The sequence below is a fragment of the Sapajus apella genome, unplaced genomic scaffold (assembly GCF_009761245.1).
Source record: "Sapajus apella isolate SASKATOON/1434 unplaced genomic scaffold, GSC_monkey_1.0 scaffold2, whole genome shotgun sequence".
Classification (NCBI taxonomy): domain Eukaryota; kingdom Metazoa; phylum Chordata; class Mammalia; order Primates; family Cebidae; genus Sapajus; species Sapajus apella.
The window spans coordinates 76,259,443-76,276,577 of record NW_022436942.1 but is presented as its reverse complement, the minus strand read 5'-3'; the positions used below and the strand labels follow the sequence as shown (position 1 = coordinate 76,276,577).

The window sequence follows — 17,135 nt, the reverse complement described above, 5'->3', positions numbered from 1 at the left end:
CACTCCAGCCTGGTGACAGAGTGAGACTCCGTCTCAAAAAATAAATAAATAAAAAAAAGAAATGCAAAGGAAAATGAGACCCAGGTCCCCAGAGATTTAACACCCAACAGAGGAAACCTGACTGTTGTCAGGTAGGAATTTGTGCTAGGAGCACTGGATGCTACACTAACTGGGGTTGATGTCTCTCTGAGACCCTGGTTCTGCAGTCGTAGAGCCAGCCCAGTGGCTGATCCTAGAGCGTGTGAGTGAGCCCATGCTTTCCTCTGGTGTTTTGCAGATCCCCCTCCGTCAGCTCCCCAGTGCCGAGCACAGATGGCATCAGGATTGTTCATGCTGCAGCTCACCTGTCGCTGGGCTGGGGGATACCCTGACCCTAACTTCCTGTGGATAGAAGAGCCAGGAGGTGTAATCGTGGGGAAGTCAAAGCTGGGGGTGGAAATGCTGAACAAGTCCCAGCTGTCGGATGGCAAGAAGTTCAAGTGTGCTGCGAGTCATGTCGTTGGGCCAGAGGCGGGTGCCAGCTGTGTGGTGCAGATCAGTGAGTCTGTTTTGCTTCATTTTGGGGTTGGAGTTCAACTGCCTTCCTTTCTCCTGGGAGAAGCATTTCAAAGTTCTTCTGAGAAAGAAATCCTAGGATGTCAGAGCGGACTGAATTCCTTCCCCTTCTTCCTTTCTTTTTCTTTATGTTTCATCCCTTTCAAACTTTAGAGATGCTTAGCTCAAGCTTCTTGGTTCTAGTCCAAGCTATTTTCCACTTGACAAATACTAATTGAGCACCTGCTATGTGTCAGGTGCAGTTTCTAGGTGCTGAGGATGGAACAGTGAAGAAGACAGATGAGGGTCATCATCTTTTGTGTCTGTCCATTTACTGTTGCTGTGCAGGAATACCTGAGGCTGGGAAGTTTATAAAGAAAATTTTTTGTTGTTATTGTTGTTGTTTTGAGACAGAGTTTCATTCTGTTGCCCAGACTGGAGTGCAGTAGCATGATCTCGGCTCACTGCAACCTCCACCTCCCAGGTTCAAGTGATTCTCCTGCCTTGGCCTCCTGAGTAGCTCGAACTACAGGCGTGCACCACCATGCCCAGCTAATTTTTGTATTTTTAGTAGAGACAGGGTTTCACCATGTTGGCCAGGCTGGTCTTGAATTCCTGACCTCAAGTGATCCACCTGTTTCGGCCTCCCAAAGAGCTGGCATTACAAGTGTGAACCACCGTGTTTGGCTGAAAATTACTTTATTTGCTCATAGTTCCATAAGCTGTGCAAGAAACAGGGCACCAGCATCCGCTTGGCTTCTGGTGAGAGCGTCAGGTTGCTTCTGTACATGATGGAAGGTGAAGTGGAGCCAATTCGTGCAGAGATTCATAGTAAGAGATGAAGCAAGAGAGAGAAGGCAGGTGCCAGGCTCTTTTTAACAAACAGCACTGGCTGGGTTCAGTGCTGACACCTGTAATCCCAGCACTTTGGGAGGCCAAGGCAGGTGGATCACCTGAGGTCAGGAGTCAAGACCAGCCTGGCCAACATGATGAACCCCATCTCTACTAAAAATAAACAAAATTAGTTGGGCATGATGGCGCATGCCTGTAGTCCCAACTACTCCAGAGGCTGAGGAGGGAGAACCACTTGAAACTGGGAAGCAGAGGTTGCACTGAGCCAAGATTGTGCCACTGCACTCCAGCCTGGGTGACAGAGTGAAATGCCATCTCCAAAACAAAACAAACAAAAAAACAACCAGTGCTAACATTAGGTTGGTGCAAAAGTAATGACAAAAATCCTAATTACTTTTGGACCAAGCTAACAGAATGAAAATTCACTTACCCAAACACCTCCCATTAGGCCTTACCTCCAACGTTGAGGATCAAATTTAAACATGAGATTTGGAGGGGACAAACATTCAAACTATAGCATCTAGTTATGTAACAAATTACCGTCAAACATAATGGCTTAAAACAAGAATAACCATTAATTATCTCATGATGTCTGTGGATCAGGAATTCAGACAAGACACAGTGGGCATTGGGGATGGTTTGTCTTGGCCCTGTGATGTCTGGGGTGTCAGCCAGAAGACTTGAAGGTTGGTGGGGGGGGAGCTGAAATCATCTGAAAGATCTACTTTTGAAGTGCTCACCCCAAGCCTGGCAACTATTTCTTCTCCATGCGGGAGTCTCCATAAGCCTGCTTGAGTGTCCTTCCAACATGGCAGCTGGCGTCCCCCAGAGCAAATGATCCAAGCTGGAGTGAGTCAAGCTGACGCTATCCTTTCTATGACCTAGCCTCAGGAGTTACATGGCATCCCTTCTGCCACATTCTATGTATTAGAAATGAGTCCAGCCCACATTCAAGAGGAGTGGGAAGAATTAGGCACTGCATTTTGAAGGGGGTTGTGTCAGAGAATGTACATATTTTTAAAACCACACCTATTCCTCTTTCACAGAGCTTATATCCTGGGTGGCATGCGGGTAGAAGGAAGACAGAAAGTACAAAAACAGCTGGGTGTGGTGGCTCACACCTGTAATCCCAGCCTTTTGGGAGGCTGAGGTGGGTGAATCACAAGGTCAGGAGTTTGAGATCAGCCTGACTATCATGGTGAAACCCCGTCTCTACTAAAAATACAAAAATTAGCCAGGCATGGTGGTGCATGCCTGTAATCCCAGCTACTCGGAAGGCTGAGGCAGGAGAATCACTTGAACCCGGGAGGTGGAGGTTGCAGTGAGCCAAGATCGCACCATGGCACTCCAGCCTGGGCGACAGAGCAAGACTCCATCTCAAAAAAAACCAGAAAGTACAAAAACAAGTAAGATAGGTCCAGATATGATAATAATATGAGAATAATAAAATGGTATGTATAAAAGAGAGGTCTTTTTAAGGAGAGGGCCGCTTTTCCTAGGGTGGCAGGGAGGTACCAAGAACCAGCTCAGTCAGGAGACCCCCACCCAGGTGGTGCTGAAGGTATTTGAGAGGCAGACACCCAGATAGCACAACAGAGTGGATCTATCCTGTGGACCAACAGCCTGAGAGCCTGCAGGGCTGACAGCTCTCCAGGACTGAAGGCCCTGAGCAGACTCTCATCTGTGTATTTAGTTGCTCTTACACAGGTGATTCTTATTAATACACAGGTGTTCTATATTTACACATAACTCAAGAATCTACCAAGTTGGCAGCTGTTACCTGCTTACCACTAATTACAAACTAAAAGGTATCCTCCATGGGAGCAGGGTAAATTTAATGTTTCTCAACAGGGAGGTCTCCTTGAGGTGGTAATAATCTAAGAATGGGAAGGAGCTGGCTAGGTGAAGATCTGTGGGCTGAGTGTTCCTGGCAGAGGCAGCAACAAACACCAACGCCCTAAGGTGGAAATGAACTTGGCATTTGAGGACCCAAGAGAAGACCAGTATGGCCAGGATGTCATGTGTAAAATATCGATGAAGCTAGATGGAGGTTGAGGTTCAGTTGTGTCTCCCCAACAGATATGTTCAAGTCCAAACCCTGATATCTGTGGATATGACCTCATTCAGAAACAGTCTTTGTAGATGGAATCAAGATAAGATAAGGGCATACTGGATTAAAGTGGGCTGTAATCCAGTGACTGGTGTCTTTCTTTGTAAGAAGAGAGAAGGCAGGGCATGGTGGCTCATGCCTGTAATCCCAGCACTTTGGGAGTCTGAGGCGGGAGGATAGCTTGAGGCTAGGAATTCGAGACCAGCCTGGGCAACACAGACCTTGTTTCTACAAAAAATAAAAAATAAATAAGGTAGCTGGGCTTGGTGGTGTGCAAAGAGAGTATCGCTTGTGCCTTGGAGGATGAGGCTGCAGTGAGCCGATATTGTGCCATTGGGCTCCAGGCCTGGGTGACAGAGCAAAACCTTGTCTCAAAAAGAAAAAAAAAGGGGGAAAGGAGATCAGAAGTGCCAGGATCTTTAGGCATGGTGCCTCATGCCTGTATCCTAGCATTTTAGGAGGCTGAGGACAGGCAGGTTGCTTGGGCCCAGGAGTTTGAGGCCAGACTGGGCAACACAGCGAAACTCCATGATCTGGTTTGGCTCTGTGTCCCCACCCAAATCTCATGTTGAATTGTAACTCCCAGTGTTGTGGGAGGGACCTGGTGGTAGGTGATTGGATCATGGGAGTGGATTTCGCATGAACACTAACACTAATGATAGCTGATGAGCGAAAATAAAAGGGTCCGTGCATAATTTTCGTGATATCCACCACCACAGATGAGCAAAAACGTCCTCATATTCAAAGCCATCCTGGGCCGAATTTGGCCTGCAGGCTGCAGGTTGGACAAGCTTGTTCTAGAGCCTCCAGAAGGAACCAGCTCTGCCAACACCTTGATATTAGCCTTGTAAGATCATTCCAGACTCCTGGCTTCCAGAACTGTAAGAGAATAAATGTGTTTGCTTTAAGCCACTAAGTTTGTCACCATCTGTTACATCAGCAATTGAAAACAAACACAGCTGCCCTCTTGTCCCCTTGAAATCCTTGTCAGATGTTTGTCCATTTTTATACAATCAGTACAGTTTTTATAGGTAGAAGTATAGCATAGAAGGAAAACTTGTGGACTACATAAAAGCCTGACTGCTTGGATTTCAGTCTTACATACAGTAACCAGTTAATCCTGGTTTGCCCAGAACTTCCCTGGTTTTAGGACTGAAAACCCCACATCCTGGGAAAACTCCATGTCCTGGACAGATGGGGACAGTTGGTCACCCTGAATCCTAGCTGCATTGCCTATTTAGTTGTGCAGCATTGAGCAAGTTACTTAGCTTTCTCTGTGCCTCAGTTTCCTTATCTGGAAAATGGGTATAATAACAGGGTTGCTGTGAGAATGGATTGGGTTAATATGTGTGACAGTGCCGTGCCCACAGTAAGTACTTAGTAATGTTAGACCAGGTGTGGTGCAGAAATTTCTGGAATTGGCCAGGCGTGGTGGCTCATACCTGTAATCCCAGCACTTTCGAAGGCCAAGGTGGATGGATCATTTGAGGTCAGGAGTTCGAGACCAGCCTGACCAACATGGTGAAACACTGTTTCTACTAAAAATACAAAACTTAGCTGGGCATGGTGGTGGGCGCCTATAATCCCAGCTACTAGGGAGGCTGAGGCACGAGAACCGCTTGAACCTGGGAGGTGGAGGCTGCAGTGAGCCAAGATCACAGCACTGCACTCTTTTTTTTTGAATTGTAACTCCCACCAGGTCCCTCCCACAACACAGGGAGTTACAATTAAAAAAAAAAAAGAAAAAAGAAATTTCTAGAGTTGCTTCATTAGGAAGGAAATACAGTGTTCCTCCCTTATCCACAAGGGATATGCTCCAAGATTCCCAGTGGATGCCTGAAACTGTGGGTAGCACTGAACCCTATATATACTGTGCTTTTCCCTATACATAAATACTTATGATGAGGTTAATTTATGCATTAGGCACAAGAAGAGATTAACAATAGTAACTAATAAAAAAATAGACAAGTATAACAATATACTGTCATATAAGTTATGTGAATGTCGTCTCTCTCTCAAAATATTGACTCAGCCTTCTTGTGATAAATAAAGGATCATGCAGGATGGTACGAGATTCATCACATGACTCAGAGCAGTGTGCAACTGAAACTTAGGAAATTGTGAATATACTAAAAAGTACTGCAAGAAAAGAAAAAATAAAAATTTATGAATCAGCCAGGCACAGTGGCTCACATCTGTAATCCCAGCACTTTGAGAGGCCGAGGCAAGTGGATCACCTGAGGTCAGGAGTTCGAGACTAGCCTGGCCAATATGGTGAAACCCCGTCTCTACTAAAAATACAAAAATTAAGGCCGGGCGTGGTGGCTCAAGCCTGTAATCCCAGCACTTTGGGAGGCCGAGGCGGGTGGATCACGAGGTCAAGAGATCGAGACCATCCTGGTCAACATGGTGAAACCCCGTCTCTACTAAAAATACAAAAAATTAGCTGGGCATGGTGGCGCGTGCCTGTAATCCCAGCGACTCAGGAGGCTGAGGCAGGAGAATTGCCTGAACCCAGGAGGCGGAGGTTGCGGTGAGCCGAGATCGTGCCATTGCACTCCAGCCTGGGTAACAAGAGCGAAACTCCGTCTCAAAAAAAAAAAAAAAAAAAAAAATACAAAAATTAGCCGGGCATGGTGGTAGGTGCCTGTAATCTCAGCTACTCAGGAGGCTGAGGCAGGAGAATTGCTTCATCACTCCAGCCTGGGTGATAGAGTGAGACTCTATCTCAAAAAAAAAAATTGTTTCTGGAATTTTCCATTTAATATTTTTGGACTGTAGTTGACGGTGGTAACTGAAACCTCAGAAAGTGAAATCATGGATAAAGCGGACTAGGGCCGGATGCGGTGGCTCAGGCCTGTAAACCCAGCACTTTGGGAGGCTGAGATGGGCAGATCACCTGAGGTTGGGAGTTTGGGACCAGCCTGGGCAACATGGTGAAACCCTATCTCTACTAAAAATACAAAAATTAGCCAGGTGTGGTGGCAGATGCCTGTATTCCCAGCTACTCAGGAAGCTGAGGCAGGAGAATCGCTGGAACCTGGGAGAGAGGCAGAGGTTACAATGAGCTGAGATTGTGCCACTGCATTCCAGCCTGGGCAACAGAGCAAAAACTACATTTCAAAAAAGGACTACTGTAATTTTCTTGAAGATCTCAGGCCGTGATTTGGATCTCTTTAAGCATTTGTCTTTCTTCAACTTCTGATCACCAGGGAGTCCCTCCGTTCTCTCTGAGCCCATGAAGACTTGCTTCGTGGGGGGCAATGTAACGCTCACCTGCCAGGTGTCTGGGGCCTACCCTCCTGCCAAGATCCTGTGGCTGAGGAACCTTACCCAGCCCGAGGTGGTCATCCAGCCCAGCAGCCGCCATCTCATTACCCAGGACGGCCAGAACTCCACCCTCACCATCCATAACTGCTCCCAGGACCTGGACGAGGGCTACTATGTCTGCCGGGCTGACAACCCCGTTGGGGTGAGGGAGGTGGACATCTGGCTGAGTGTAAAAGGTGAGTGATGGAACTGGGCCTGAAGGAGGAGGGTTCAGAGCTTCAGGGCACCCAGCACCAGCCTGGGGACAGCCTTGTGCCTCCCTATACGTGGGTCACTGCCAACTGGGAGAAGGCATATCTGCTTGCTTATGGCTTGACAAGGTGTCTGGAAGAAATTACTATCCAAACCTACTGACTAACATTTGCATAGGGAACAACAATTACATACTACCTGTACACATCAAAGAATAGATAGCTAGTGTATGTTAGTTGTGAAGCATAAGAGCAAAATGAACACCTAAGAAACTCATCCCATTTAGGATACAGAACAGTATGAACATGCATTAGGTTACTTGTTTGTCACAGGAGCAGGTTTAGAAAACAACGGTAGGGCTGGGCGCTTGCTCAGGCCTGTAATCCCAACACTTTGGGAATCCGAGGCAGCTGGATCACTTGAGGCCAGGAGTTTAAGACCAGCTTGGCCAACATGATAAAACCCCATCTCTACTAAAAATACAAAATTTACTTGGGAGCCTGAGATGAGCAGATCACCTGAAGCTGGGAGTTCGAGACCATTAGCTGGGCATGGTGGCAGGTGCCTGTAATCCCAGCTACTTGGGAGGCTGAGGCAGGAGAATCACTTGAACCTAGGAGGCGAAGGTTGCAGTGAGCCGAGATCACGCCATTTCACTCCAGCCTGTGCAACAGAGTGAGATTCCATCTTGAAAAAAAAAAAAAGAAAATAACAAAAGAACTTTAAAAGCAGGATGCCCACTTAAATTTGAATTTAGAAAAATAAAAAATACCTTTTTTTTTTTTTTTAGTATAAGTATGTCCCAGATACTTCATGGGACATACTTACACTAAAAAATGATTCATCGTTTATCTGAAATCCAAATTTCACTGGGCATACTGAGGTTTACCTGGCCTCCCTCCCTGTAGGGCTAGTCTCATCCTGGGCCTGTCTTGAAAGGTAACCACGATCCTGAATTTTTTGTTTTATTTAAAAAATATTTTCTACTATATATGTCCATGCTTTTCTCTTTTTGTTTTATTTTTTATAGCAATGGGGTCTCTCTATGCTGACTAGGTTGGTCTTAAACTCCTGGTGTCAAGTGATCCTCCCATCTCAACCTCCCAAAGTGTTGCGATTGCAGCCATGAGCTACCATACCTGGTCTCCTTCTTTCTTCCCTTCCCGTCTCCCTTTCCTCGTCTCCCTTTTTCCTTTCCTGACTTCCTCTTCTTTTTTCTTTTCTTTCCTTTTCTCTTATTTCCTTTCCTTTTCTCTTTTATTTCCCTTCCTCCCCCCATTCCTTCCTTCCATCTTCTTTCTCTCTTTCTTTCATTTTTTTTCTTCTTTTTATTTCGTGTGCTTCATTTTTTTTTTTTTTTTTTTTGAGACGGAGTTTCACTCATGTTACCCAGACTGGAGTGCAATGGCGCGATCTCGGCTCACCGCAACCTCCGTCTCCTGGGTTCAGGCAATTCTCCTGCCTCAGCCTCCTGAGTAGCTGGGATTACAGGCACGCACCACCATGCCCAGCTAATGTTTTGTATTTTTAGTAGAGACGGGGTTTCACCATGTTGACCAGGATGGTCTCGATCTCTTGACCTCGTGATCCACCCTCCTCGGCCTCCCAAAGTGCTGGGATTACAGGCTTGAGCCACCACGCCCAGCCCCGTGTGTTTCATTTTTTACGAGCATGAGCCAGCGTGCCTGGCCGTGTGTTCATATTTCTAAATAATATGTCGTTAGTTTTTAATTTAAAAAATTTTTTTGTGGGTACTAACAGCATGATTCCAACTATATGACATTCTGGAAAAGGCAAAACTATGGAGATAATAAAAGATTAGTGGCTCCCAGGGGTTGGTGAGTGGGCAGGGGTTGGAAGAGGCAGAGCACAGTGGATTTGTAGGGCGGTGAAAATACGCTGTATGATATCATAGTGATGTGTACATGTCATACATTTGTCTAAACCTGTGGAGTGTTGAACATCAAGAATGAACCCTAGTGCAAACTATAGATTTTGAGTGATGATGTCAGTGCAGGTTTGTCTATTGTAACAACTTCACCACTCTGGTGGGGATGCTGATGATGGGGGAGGCTGTGCGTGTGTGGGAGCAGGGAGTACATCGGGAACTCTCTGTACTTTCTGCTCTATTTTGCTGTGAACTTAAAACTGTTCTTGGCCAGGTGCAGAGGTTCGTTCCTGTAATCCTAGCACTTTGGGAGGCAGAGGCAGGCAGAGTTCAGGAGTTCAAGACCAGCCTTGCTTGTGGCTTGCCTGGGCAATACGGGGAAATCCCATCTCTGCAAAAAATACAAAAATTAGCCAGGTGCAGTGGCACGCATGTGTAGTCCCAGCTACTGGGAAGGCTGAGGTGGAAGGACCGCTTGAGACCTGGAAGCAAAGGCTGCAGTGAGCTGAGATTGTGCCATTGCACTCTAGCCTGGGAGACAGAGTAAGACCCTGTCTCAAAAGAAGACCGCCCCACACCAAAAAAAAAAACAAAACAAAACTGCTCTTTAAAAAAAGGACAAGGCCGGTTGCAGTGGCTCATGCCTGTAATCCCAGCACTTTGGAAGGCTGTGCCGGGCAGATCACGAGGTCAGGAGTTCAAGACCAGCCTGACCAATGTGATCAGGAGTTCAAGATTAGCCTGGCCAACATGTAACACCCCATCTCTACTAAAAATACAAAAATTAGCTGGGTGTGGTGACATGCGCCTGTAATCTCAGCTACTCAAGGGGCTGAGGCAGGAGAATCGCTTGAACCTGGGAGGCGGAGGTTGTGATGAGGTGAGATCGCCCTAGTGCACTTCAGCCTGGGCAACAGTGAAACTCCATCTCAAAACAAAACAAAACAATCAACCAAAAAACAAAAACTAAAAAACAAAACACAAACACACAAAACTGTTACCATACATATGTAGTCTCAAGTTTCTCTCTTTTTCTCTTTTCTCTCTTTCTTTTGCAGAGTTTCACTCTCACCCAGGCTGGAGTGCAGGGGCACGATATTGGCTCACTGCAACCTCCACCTCCCAGATTCAAGCTGTTCTCATGTGTCAGCTTCCTGAGTAGCTGGGATTACAGGCGCGCGCCACCACAGCCAGCTAATGTTTGTATTTTTAGTAGAAATGGGGTGTCACCATGTTGGCCAGGCTGATCTTGAACTCCTGACCTCAGGTGATCCGCCTGCCTCGGCCTCCCAGAGTGCTGGGATTACAGGCATGAACCACCGTGCCCAGCCGTTTTTTTCTTTTTTGTTCCCCAACGTGAGTCACCATTTGTTCTGGTACCATTTCTTAAATACTGCTTCCTTTGCTCACCACCCTGTCATACATCAAGTATGTTTACATGTGCACATGTTCCTGCAGTCTCTGTTCTGTTCCGTTGATCACTCTGTTTATCACAGCATTGATAACTCTTACACTCTTACTTACCATGGCCTTATAAATAGTCTCAGGGTTTGGTAGACAGAGAGATTTTAACTTTCCATTATTTTTCCACATTCTCTGCTCCATCTGATCCCCACAAACTCTGTCTAAGGTTGGGTGATAAAATATTTATCTGGCATTACAGACAAGTCATAATCCTTACCCAAGGTCAGGAATCAAGACAAGAACTGACTCCATGCAGAGAAAGGGCAGTGTTGTTCTAATTGCACACATATCTGGTGGAAGAATCAATGGTGTGGTTTGTTTTTACAGAGCCTTTAAACATCGGGGGCATTGTGGGAACCATTGTGAGCCTCCTTCTACTGGGACTGGTCATTATCTCAGGGCTTATGTTGTATCACAGCCCCGTGCTCTGCTGGAAAGGTAAGGGCTTCTCGGTCCTTTAGCTTCTTCCCTTCCAGGCTTCTGGAAAAGGTGTGGGTTGGGGAAGGGTGGCCCCTGTCATGCTTCCACCTGAAGTTCCATATGCTGGGCTCCTTTGTTGGGTCAAGATGTACAGTAATAAGTCACCTAAGTACCATCCCAGGACACCCTACCGCCTGTCATATTGAGTCAGTTTTCTTATTTGTTTCTCTAGTAAATGTTAGCCTGCTTAAGAACCTGTGAGATGGAAGTGGATGTTACTGGATATTAATGGTTTTTCCTTTCTTTCTTCAGTAGGAAACACTTTCAGGTGAGTGTTCCTTAGACTTAAATCAAAAACCCATTTTTGTGATCTGCCTTCACTCCTGTTTTGTTCCCTTCCTTTCATAAGAACAATAACAGCCACTACCATTGAGGACCTACGAAGTGCTAGACACGGGTCTAGGGGTTTCATCAGGCATTCTTCTAAACCCTTTCATCATCTCCTCGGGGTGGTGGTGACGTCTCCATTTTCCAGATAACGGGATGGAGGCTCAGTGAAGTAATTTCTGTAAGCTCATTCAGGAAGTAAGCAGCAGTGCCTTCCTTCAGGTCCAGGTCTAATTGATTCCAATGTCAGTATTCTTTACAATACCAAACCTCAGGGCTGGATACATTGTAGGTCTGTCATTGAGACAGAAAGACAATGTGTACATTTTGAGCCAGTCACTCATGCGTTTATTTTATTTAATTTTCTGAAAAGAGCTAAAAGGAAGAATCTTCAGTCATGGTCTTACAGTTTTGTTTTTGCTTTTTGTAATTTTTGAGACAGAGTCTCACTCTGTCGCCCAGGCTGGAGTGCAGTGGCACAGTCTTGGCTCACTACAACCCCCACTTCCAAGGTTAAGGCCATTCTCTTACCTCAGCCTCTTGAATAGCTGGGATTACAGGTGCGCACCACCACACCTGGCTAATTTTTGTATTTTTAGTAGAGACGAGGTTTTACCATGTTGGCCAGGCTAGTCTCGAACTCCTGGCCTCAAGTGATCTGCCTTCCTTGGCCTCCCAAAGTGCTGGGATCACAGGCATGAGCCACCAGGCCTGGCCAGTTTTACGGTGTTTTGGAAGAGTACTCTCAGCATGCCTAGAAGCCCCTCCCAAAGGGAAACCCCAGTAGGGGCAAAGGAATCAAATGGAACTTGTGTATTTCATTTCCGAAGGAGATTCTATGTGGGAGCAAAGTACTCTTTTCTATGATCCTATGGAAAAACAGTTCTTTACCTATTCATAATGACAGGATATTATTGTTCTGGGACCATCTTTTGTAGCAAAACATTACCTTTACTCCTCTGTATTGGAAGGCCATTCTCTCAATAAGCCTGTCGTTTCCTGGGCTTATTTCTCACAGGAGATGTCAGTGTGGTATAGTGGGAAAAGGCATTGGGACGAGTAGACCTGGGTCCAGATGATAGCTATGCCATTCCCAAGCCCTGTACCCATGGAAATTCCCTGACCCTCTCTGAGCCCGAGTCTCCTGATGTGTTTCACGGAGAGGGTTTGTGAAGATTAAATGAGAATGTAACGCAGCTCCTCGGGCAGGTGATTGACCTGTGGCATGCATTCTTTCTTCCTTAAGAAATGCACAGTCCAGGCTGGGTGCTGTGGCTCATGCTTATAATCCCAGCACTTTGGGAAGCCGAGGTGGGCGGATCACTTGAGGTCAGGCGTTCGAGACCAGCCTGGCCAACATGGTGAAACCCCATTTCTACTAAAAACACAAAAAGTTAGCCAGGCATGGTGGCACCTGTAATCCCAGTTATTCGGGAGGCTGAGGCAGGAGAATCGCTTAAACCCGGGAGGTGGAGGTTGCAGTGAGCTGTGATTGTGCCACTGCACTCCAGCCTGGGCAACAGAGCAAGATTTCATGTAAAAAAAAAAGAAAAAGAAAAAGAAATGCATAGTCTGGTTGGGTAGGCAGAGTTAGTGAGCTGGCGGTAAACTACAGAGCAATTAAATGCTACACCAATGGGCGTGAACTCCAAATGCAATCATTAATTCCCACCTTTAGGGGGAGGGAGAGAACTTTACCTGGGTCTTCCATCATGAGGAAGTGGACAGATATGGGTAAATAGAGCAGAATGAGGGCATTTCAGAAAAGGAAAACCATTTGTCCACCTGCTGTAAGGGGACATGAAACTGGTAAATGCCCGAGACATGGTCACCTGCCCGAGGAGCAGGGAAGGAGTAACGAAACAAACCCAGCATGAGATAAGATCATCTGAAGCAATTTGTGGCAGCATCTGTCTCTGCGGTTACAACCACACCATCATCTCATGACTTCACCCAGCTGAGTGCATGAGGAAGTTTCCACGTTGCTAATGGGGTTGCAAAGAATCTAGTGTTTCCTATTCAGTGAGGGCTCAAGTTGGGAAAAATAGGAAATCTTATTCTTCCTCCTTTGGTAATTAGGGGCCAAAACATGGATGATGTCATGGTTTTGGTGGATTCAGAAGAGGAAGAGGAGGAGGAGGAGGAAGATGCTGCAGTAGAAGAGGAGGAAGGAGCACAAGAGAGAGAGGAGTTCCCAAAAGAAATACCCAAGCAGAACCACATTCATAGAGTGACCGCCTTGGTGAATGGGAACATAGAACAGATGGGAAATGGATTCCAGGATCTACAAGGTAAGCTCTTTTTCCTTAAACAAACAGAAAACAGAAAAACCTCTGATCTAGGCATGGTGGCTCAAACCTGTAATCCCAGCACTTTGGGAGGTCAAGGCAGGAAGATCGCTTGAGCCCACAAGTTTGAGTCTAGCCTGGGCAACATAGTGAGACTCTATCTCTAAAAAAAAAGAAAGAAAAATTAGCCGGGTGTGGTGATGTGCAGCCAAGGCTGGAGGATCGCTTGAGTGTAGGAGGTCCAAGCTGCAGGGAGCTATGATTGTGCCACTGCACTCCAGTCTGGGCAGCAGTGGAAACCTGTCTCAAAAACAAAAAAACAAACAAAAAAACCCCACAAACCTCTGAACTGCTGCAGTGAGCTTCCCAATAGGAAATCTCTAAGGGGTGAGTTTGGTTTTCTAAGGTTGGGGAAGATAGCTAAACTTTAGTCTAGAACCTGAGACTACTATCAACTACCAACACAAAAACTGACAAACATTTATCAAGGTCCTGCTCCAGGGTAGGCACAATATTGTTATTGTGGGAGAAGAAAAGTGAGATAGGTAGCGTCTCCATACAGGGAGCTTTACAAGACCAATTCAGGTGAACAAACTAAAACCTGCAAGGGAAATGGAAACAGGAGCAAGACTGAACCAACACTTTGAGAGAGCAGTAGAGAAGCTGTTGCCGGAAGATATTTGATTAATTGCTTGATGGACCATACATTTAAAAATTATGGGTGCAGCTGGGCGCAGTGGCTCACGCCTGTAATCCTAGCACTTTGGGAGGCTGAGGCAAGTGGATCACCTGAGGTCAGGAATTCGAAACCAACCTGATCAACATGGAGAAACCCTGTCTCTACTAAAAATACAAAATTAGCCAGGCCTGGTGGCACGTCTGTAATCCTAGCTACTTGGGAGGCTGAGGCAGGAGAATCACTTGAACCCAGGAGGCAGAGGTTGTGGTGAGCCAAGATCGCACCATTCACTCCAGCCTGGGCAACAAGAGTGAAACTCCGTCTCAAAAAAAAAAAATATATATATATATATATATATATATGTGCAGTGATTCATGCCTATAATCCCAGAACTTTGGGAGGCCAAAGGGGAGGATTGCTGAAGCCCAGGAGTTTGAAACCAGCCTGGGCAACATGGCAAAACCCGTCTCTATTAAGAATACAAAGAATTAGCTGGGTATGGTGGCATGCATCTGTAGTCCCAGCTACTTGGGAGCCTGAGGTCAGAGAATCACCTGAGCTTGGGAAGTTGAGGCTGCAGTGAACTGAGATTGTGCCACTGCACCAAAAATTATGGGACCTCAGACAAAGATTAGAGCCTGGAGGGGTGCACTGGTCAGGGGAAGCTTTATGGAAGAGATGGACATGAAGCAAGCCTTTAAGGACAGTTGAGCTGGAATAAGCAGAAAGGAGAGAGGGTGTTCTAGGTGAGGGCAGGGGCCTGAGCCGAGGACACGAAGGGTGGTCAGTATCAAGCATGCCTAGAGGTTTTGAATGCAGAAAACAGGTGAAAAGGGGAAAACACACCTTGCCCATGAGATCCCAGTAGCTCACCAGGAAAGGACTAGAAATCCCTGATTGATGACTGATCGTGGAAATAGAAACACACTCTGATTAGCAAGCATTGGGTTTATTTTCCCCTGTGCAGATGACAGCAGTGAGGAGCAAAGTGACATTGTTCAACAAGAAGACAGACCAGTCTGAAGAAGGCGATGCTCCATGGTTGTCTTGTTCTGAAAGCTTGGAAAGCTACATTGAAGATGAGCTCTTCATTCAGCTTTGACTTGATCTACACCCCTGACGGGGGGCTGGCACTAGCAACGTTTGGGTCTTAGCAAAAAACAAAATCAAGCGCACACATCTTTCCTTCCATTTATTGAAAAACATTGGTTTGGTTTGCTCTAAGTATTCCCACCGATGTTTAAAAGCTTTGAGAAGGAAGGCTGCTTTGCTGTCCGAGGTGCCATTTCTGCTGTGAATCCTGGCTTTGTCCAGGTTGATCTACTGTGACAGATGCTGATTTGGAGGGAGCCCGGGTAAGGGAAGCACTGAGTTTTGGTGCCTTTTGCCACTATTGTTTTTTCTTTTTCTTTTTTTTTTTGAGACCAAGTCTCGCTCTTTTGCCCAGGCTGGAGTTCCTTGGCGTGATCTTGGCTTACTACAATCTCCGCCTCCTGGGTTCAGGTGATTTTCCTGCCTCAGTCTCCTGAGTAGCTAGGACGACAGGTGCACACCACCATGCTCGGCTAATGTATTTGCATTTTTAAGTAGAGACAGAGTTTCACTATGTTGGCCAGGCTGGTCTTAAACTCCTGACCTTGTGATCTGCCTGCCTCGGCCTCCCAAAGTGCTGGGATTACAGGTGTGTCCACTGTGCCTGGCCTTCCTTTGTCACTATTAAAGGTTTGTAACCAGCTTGCCCCGGCACAAAAGGAGATGTTAGGGAAACTTCCTTTATCACTGCCCAAGTGAGCTCATGACCAAGAAACCAGGCAAATAGTTGATCCCTGGAACAGGTTAAGTTTCAACTACCATAACCAATCAGAGGAAGGCAGTTTGGTTTAGGCTTTGGAGTTAGAAACACCTGCAGTTGAATCTGGGCTCTGCTGCTTCCTTCTTTCAAGGGCTAGGGCACGATTCTTTACCTCTCTCTTGGCCTCTATTTCCTCACCTGTAAAAATAGGTGAGGAAATTGCTCACCTATTGTTTCTTGTTCTGAAAGCTTGGAAAGCTACACTGAAGATGAGCTCTTCATTCAGCTTTGACTCGACCTGCACCCCTGGCGGGGGGCTTGCACTGGCAACGTTTGGGCCTCAGCAAAAAACAAAACCAAGCACACACGTCTTTCCTTCCATTTATTGAAAAACCTCTTTGTAAGGTCACCTGCTAAATACGAAAATCTGACTTGAATTTGCACGCTTTAATGTTGCGAATCTGCTCTAATGAGGAAGACCTAGGGCTTAAAGGGGAACTTCCTTTCTCCAATTCTAGGAACTGGGACTCTAAAATGAGAAGCTGGTTGTCTGAAGTAACCCTGCAGGTGTGGTTGGGGAAAGTCTGTTTTCTTGGATGAAGGGACTGAAAACTATGCAAATCAGAGCACTGTCTTAACCATTTTTATTTCCCTGGAAATAGAATTGTTTTAAAAAGATTTAGGGAACTGGTAATAGGAAGTGCTTTTCATTATAACCTCATATTTTGCAGAGCTTCATATTTATATAAAAGCCTCCTAGGTGATACACTATTGGCTTGCAGACTCTCCTATGCTTCATTTCTCCTGTTGCTTTGAAAGAAGGCAGGAGACGCATTTCATAATGGAGTATCTGGTGATAAGACCTGCTTGGGCAAACCAGCTCATCTGGACTGTTTTTCTTGGAAATGGGAAGAGGAAAACTTGTTTCCTTCCTGCTTCTTAAGGATATTCTGAGGGTACACCGATCAATAACACTAAATTTGGAATGAAGATAACGTGATGAGTTTAGGCTGCTGATGCTTCCAGTAGATCCTTGTATAGTTTTGAGATTTATGTTTTCTGATTTCATCTAAATTTCTTAAAGTCAGGGACCTTATAAGGGTGCAATGGATGTTTGCTAAATATGGAAATCTGACTTGAATTAGCACTCTTTAATGTTGAGTATCTGGTCTAGTGGGGAAGACTAGGGTTTAAAGGGG

The 17,135-nt window shown here is 45.9% G+C and overlaps 1 protein-coding gene across 2 annotated transcripts in view; it reads left to right on the top strand.

Annotated features, from left to right (window-relative positions):
• VSIG10 (V-set and immunoglobulin domain containing 10) overlaps positions 1-15,404 on the top strand; it is a 44,208-nt gene extending 28,804 nt beyond the window's left edge. For both annotated transcript variants that reach the window (XM_032241054.1, XM_032241048.1), the window contains 6 exons: positions 278-538; positions 6,709-7,002; positions 10,698-10,808; positions 11,103-11,118; positions 13,257-13,468; positions 15,112-15,404. In XM_032241054.1, the coding sequence (XP_032096945.1) occupies positions 278-538; positions 6,709-7,002; positions 10,698-10,808; positions 11,103-11,118; positions 13,257-13,468; positions 15,112-15,167 (950 nt within the window). In that variant the 3' untranslated portion in view covers positions 15,168-15,404. The remainder of the gene's footprint in view (positions 1-277; positions 539-6,708; positions 7,003-10,697; positions 10,809-11,102; positions 11,119-13,256; positions 13,469-15,111) is intronic.
• Positions 15,405-17,135: the final 1,731 nt, after the last annotated feature.